Source organism: Hordeum vulgare, chromosome 2H (genome assembly GCF_904849725.1).
Source record: "Hordeum vulgare subsp. vulgare chromosome 2H, MorexV3_pseudomolecules_assembly, whole genome shotgun sequence".
NCBI classification, from domain to species: domain Eukaryota; kingdom Viridiplantae; phylum Streptophyta; class Magnoliopsida; order Poales; family Poaceae; genus Hordeum; species Hordeum vulgare.
The window spans coordinates 96,604,141-96,608,956 of record NC_058519.1 but is presented as its reverse complement, the minus strand read 5'-3'; the positions used below and the strand labels follow the sequence as shown (position 1 = coordinate 96,608,956).

The window sequence follows — 4,816 nt, the reverse complement described above, 5'->3', positions numbered from 1 at the left end:
AGAAGATTCGGACGCCGTCATCACTCGAACAATCTCGACACACCAGCTTGTTTTTCTTTCTTAGGGGAGTTTCTTTCTGCGTTCTCTCCTCCGTTCAACTCCAGAACCGGTCGTGCGCATGCATCAGCCAGACATATCTCGGCGAGGACTACGTCCACCCTGGAGAATTGTTCAGGCAGGCACTTCCTTAGTTAATCTTAGGAAATTAGATGATGGCGAGCAGGGCTAATCAGGTCTTGGAACTTTGACCCATCATTGGCAGTGGCACCACAGCAGAGCAGGCGCCTCCAAAAGAAAGGCTAGAGGCGCCGCGCCTGCGCTCCGGAATTCGGTCGGCCTCGTGTCGCCCATTTCGGAGGCTGCAGCCGCCTTCTGCTCTTCACATGCCGGCAACGAACTTCTCGGTCTGCTTTTCATATCAGGGCAGGGTAGAAGAAACCAAAGCAGAATGCATGGTGGCCTCGCCACCACCCTTCTCGCCTGCTTTCCGCACGTTTTCTACTTCCTCTCGCACGAGTTTACAGGTACGTACAGAGGATAAACTGCCGGATGGGCAAAGAAAATATATCCTAGGAACTGCAGCACATGGATATTAGTCGACCACGAATTGTTTTCCTTGGAGTCCGAGCCGATCCATCCCGGCCTCCCGGGTATGGGGGTGTTTGTTTCCAGGGACTTTTTGGTACAGGGACTAAAAAAAGTCCCGAAAAGTCCCATATGAAACAAACAGGGACTTTTAGGGACTAAAGTGGGGTGTTTGGGACTATTTGGAGAAGTACCTGTGGGAGGGACTTTTTGGGACTTTTTCCTACCGTGCCCATCGCATCGCGTTATCCACTCGTCTCCTCCAGCCGCTCGCGCCTGCACCTCCCGCTCGCGCCGCCGCTCACGCCTGCACCTCCCGCTCGCGCCGCCGCTCGCGCCTGCACCGACCGCTCGCGCCGCCGCCGCCAGTTCCCTCGCCCGCCGCCGCCGCCGTCAGTTCCCTCGCACGCCGCCGCCGCCAGTTCCCTCGCTCGCTGCCGCCGCCGCTGCCAGTGCGCTCGCTCGCTGCCGCCGCCGCCGCCGCCAGTTCCCTCGCTCGGCCGCCGCCGCTTCCAGCGTGCTCGGCCGCCGCCGCCGCTTCCAGCGCGCTCAGCCGCCGCCGCCGCCGCCGCTGCCAGCGCGCTCGGCCGCCGCCGCCGCCATGGATGAAGACGACGAGACGCAGCTCCCCTCTCCGTTCCGCTCGCATCAACCGACTAGTCCTTGTTTTGGTCAAGGATAACATGGTCCTTTTACATGTCATTTGATGACCTCTAGTCCCTGTTTAGTCCCTGGAAACAAACGAGTAGGGACTAGAGACTTTTAAATTGGGACTAGAAAAAGTCCCGGAACTTTTGAAACAAACAGGGCCTATATATCGCCGGGCATAATAAATGGCAGCCACATCTCATGTTCGAAATGCCATAAAACATTTTCCGATTCCGAAAGCGCCGTCCATGAGCCTGACGGAGAACGAATCCATGTCAATTTCAGGCCCATGACACATCTTTTCCGTGCCACCCGTTACCGGTCCATACCTGTACCGCTAGAAATCCCCGAACAAATCCATATCCATATACCTATACACATGCAGTCAACTTCGTAATCTCTGCTTTGATCCCGTCCCCAACCATTTCCGTCATGTCCAAACGGTGCATGCTAATCAGTCTCTTCCGCATTAATAAAATATCAGACATGCCATGCCTGTTCCGGCGGCCGGCGTGTAAGCAAGCCTAACCTAAGAGGAAAGCGACATGATCTGGATAAGGGCCATCGCAATTATCACTCTTGTCGACATACACACGTTGGACTTGCCGAGAACCTCAAGCTCATTTCGCCTCCTGGTGCATCCATCGATCGTCTTGGGAATCTCTTTTATTTTTCCTACCGAGAGGCCAGCATCAGATTAGGATACAACAAAAGCATTGATGAAGAGAGGGATGCGTTTTGCAGATAGGCTCGGGCAATGAAACATCTAGAAAGATCTCCCATCTTGGATTGAATGGTTTGAGTGAGCTCGCCAAGCAAGGCGCTTGCAGAGTTGGTAAGCCAAGCTGCAATTATTATGAAGCATCATCAGTTTTGTTGCAGCGATTCCATTATCATGTTGAGCAGAGCATCTCGCGAGCGTCACATATTATCTGCTAAAGAAGAAGCCATGGATAGACGAGCGAGCCAAGCAAATATGAAAAGAAGCGAAGATTTTTATTTTATGTGTGTGCGTGTGATCGATGCTGATGTATTCGCATTCGTCCTGTTTGTGCGACGGCGAGGCCTGAGAAGGACACGTACGTCAGATACCTATCCGCTGGTGGCAGTGGCAAACCAGAATTTTCTTCCTACGCCATGGTCATGGGGCCTCCCTCCCACATATACTAGTACTCACTTTTCTTCGTTCGAAAGGGAAAATCGGGTGGTAGCATCATACCATATGCATATGAGATAACTAATTTGCGAGCGAGCGATTAGCTGAGCTATCTCCAAATTGTTGGGTTGATTTTGCTGTCCTTGTTGCTTGTTTGGCCAACTACCCGGCGTCACCATGCTTGCTGCTAACTCAACTATCATTTTTCCTTAAAAAACGAAAAAGAAACCGAAAACTCAACTATCTTACATGTCAACCCACTTCTTTTAGACCAACTAGGAGCCAACCAAATCGGGTTAACGAAACAACCTCTTTCCTTTGAAAAGCACCAATGGAACAATTATGCAGAAGAAATCCTGGATTTGTTATTTTCTTTTCAGGAGTATAGTGGTTGATTAGTGCATCAGTTGGCTATATGGTGATGGTGGACCGGTGGTTGATAATGCGGCGTACATGCGGAGTTGGCGAACAATGGAGGGCAGTCATACATGTTCTTCTCAGCTTATCGCATGTCAAATCCCCAGTTTTGGCGCGTACGTGCGTAGCGAGGTCCCTGCAGGCTCTTGACAGATGCTGCATTATGAGGGAGAGTGATATGACAATTTCGGCACAATTTTGACATTCGCAACCGGTGGCCAGAGGAAAACAAGAGCCGGACAACAAGTTCGGCAGGGTGAATGAATATACTACTACTAGTATCAGCACTGCTTACGGCTGCATGCAGGCTTGCAGTTTGCAGTTGCAGTTAGTGCTACTCGACAGAGAATGGAAGTAACTGAATAACGGTATTAGTGGGTTGCTGTCGCTGCCGCAGCTGAATTGACCGCTTGCAAGTTGTACAAAGAATGAGAAGGAACGACGAAATGTAGGCAGGCAAAGTTGTTTTCTTCTCTTTTCCTGTGGTGTCATGCCGGAACATGATCATCCTATCCACATGTACATCACACGTCTATAAAAATCTGTACAGCTTTTTTTTACTCCGAGACCGAGTAAGAGTAAGGGAGACACTGGGAAAACTTGCGATGACGCCACGCAAGGAAGACGGCACATCGCAGAAAGGTTGGGGGGAGGAAAAGTCCACCGTGGCAGCCGGGGCGTCAGCATGAGCCCGCCGGCTGCTGCGGCTTCGCCTGCCTCGACGACGCGCTGCTCTCGCCGCCGGCGAGCCCCATCTCTATGTCCCTTGCCGCGTCCTCCTCCTGCGGCGGCGGGGGCGGCGACGCGCCGCCACACCCGAGAAGCCGCCGCAGCCCGCACGACGCCCCGGCGGGCGGCGGCTGCGCTTGCGGTTGAGAGGGAGCAGGCGCTGGTTGAGGTGTGGTTGCGGCGGGGGTCTGCGGTTGCGCGCGGCCGGTGCTGACGTCGTCCTGGGAGCCGAAGAAGAGGACGTTGGTGGGGAAGTTGGGCGACTCCTGGTCGGCCTCGGGCGCCTGGACGGGCGCGGGCGGCAGGGGCGGCGCGTCGACGGCGGGGCAGCGGCAGAGCGGGCAGGTGGAGTGCGACCTGAGCCACATGTCGACGCAGTCGACGTGGAAGCCGTGGCCGCAGCGGGGCAGCACGCGCGCCGTGTCCCCGGTGGCGAGCTCCGTGATGCAGACCGCGCAGTCCATGGCCTCCCCCTTGGCCACCTCCCGGCGGGGCAGCGACGCCATCGACGCGTCGTCCAGGCCCCCGTCGTAGAACCACGGTGCGACGCCGTCCCCGGCGCCGGCCCGCCCGTCCCCGCCGCAGAACAGGTAGCGCAGGTGCGCCATCACGCCGCTCCCCGGCGGCGGCGGCGCGCCGCCCCGGGACCTCTTGGCGCAGAGGAATATGTAGAAGCAGAGCACGAAGGAGAGGAAGATGGCCATCACGGCCGCCAGCATGGTGGCCGCCGCCGCCGCCGTCGTCGCCGTCACCGCCATGAACACCACCACCACCCTCGCTTCCTCTTCCAACAAGTAACAAGAATCGCCTCGCCCCTGGTGCAAACGACAGCAGCAGCCGGCCTCTGCTCGCTCTCCTCGGAATATGCTCCTCGTCCTCGCAAGCTTCTAGGCAGCGCGTGCGTGCGTGCACAAGCGGGCTTTGGCTCTGGCTCGGGCTGGAGGTTTTCGAGGTGGGAATGGGATTTAACGTAATGGAGCGCGCGCTGCTACTTATACGGTGGCCGGAGAGGATAAGAGGGAGGAGGAGAAGAAGAAAACTTGTGTGGGGATTTGGAGGAGAGGGTGAGCGAACGGGCGAACTGTGGAGGGAAAGCTCGGATGGCGACGGTTTTCAAATATGTTGACGCGAGCCATAGGTGCTGAGCCTGAGCGGAGCGGGCATGACCCGAGTGGGTTCGTTCGTTGGACGGACCTCCCCGCCACGGCCATCCCCGTCGACCAATCTCCCGCCCCGCGCGCCGCTGCACGGTTGCGCCAACGATTTGGTGTTGGTGCAACC

General features: G+C 56.4%; 1 protein-coding gene across 1 annotated transcript; it reads right to left on the bottom strand.

Moving 5' to 3' along the window:
- Positions 1-3,255: 3,255 nt before the first annotated feature.
- On the bottom strand, positions 3,256-4,496 carry LOC123425288 (E3 ubiquitin-protein ligase EL5-like). Its single transcript, XM_045108970.1, has one exon. The coding sequence runs from the start codon at positions 4,291-4,293 to the stop codon at positions 3,487-3,489; it is 807 nt and encodes a 268-aa protein (XP_044964905.1). The 5' UTR covers positions 4,294-4,496; the 3' UTR covers positions 3,256-3,486.
- Positions 4,497-4,816: the final 320 nt, after the last annotated feature.

Excerpts from the sequence above, each read along its gene's own strand:
- LOC123425288 (XM_045108970.1), bottom strand. The coding sequence starts at position 4,293 with ATGGCGGTGACGGCGACGACGGCGGCGGCGGCGGCCACCATGCTGGCG.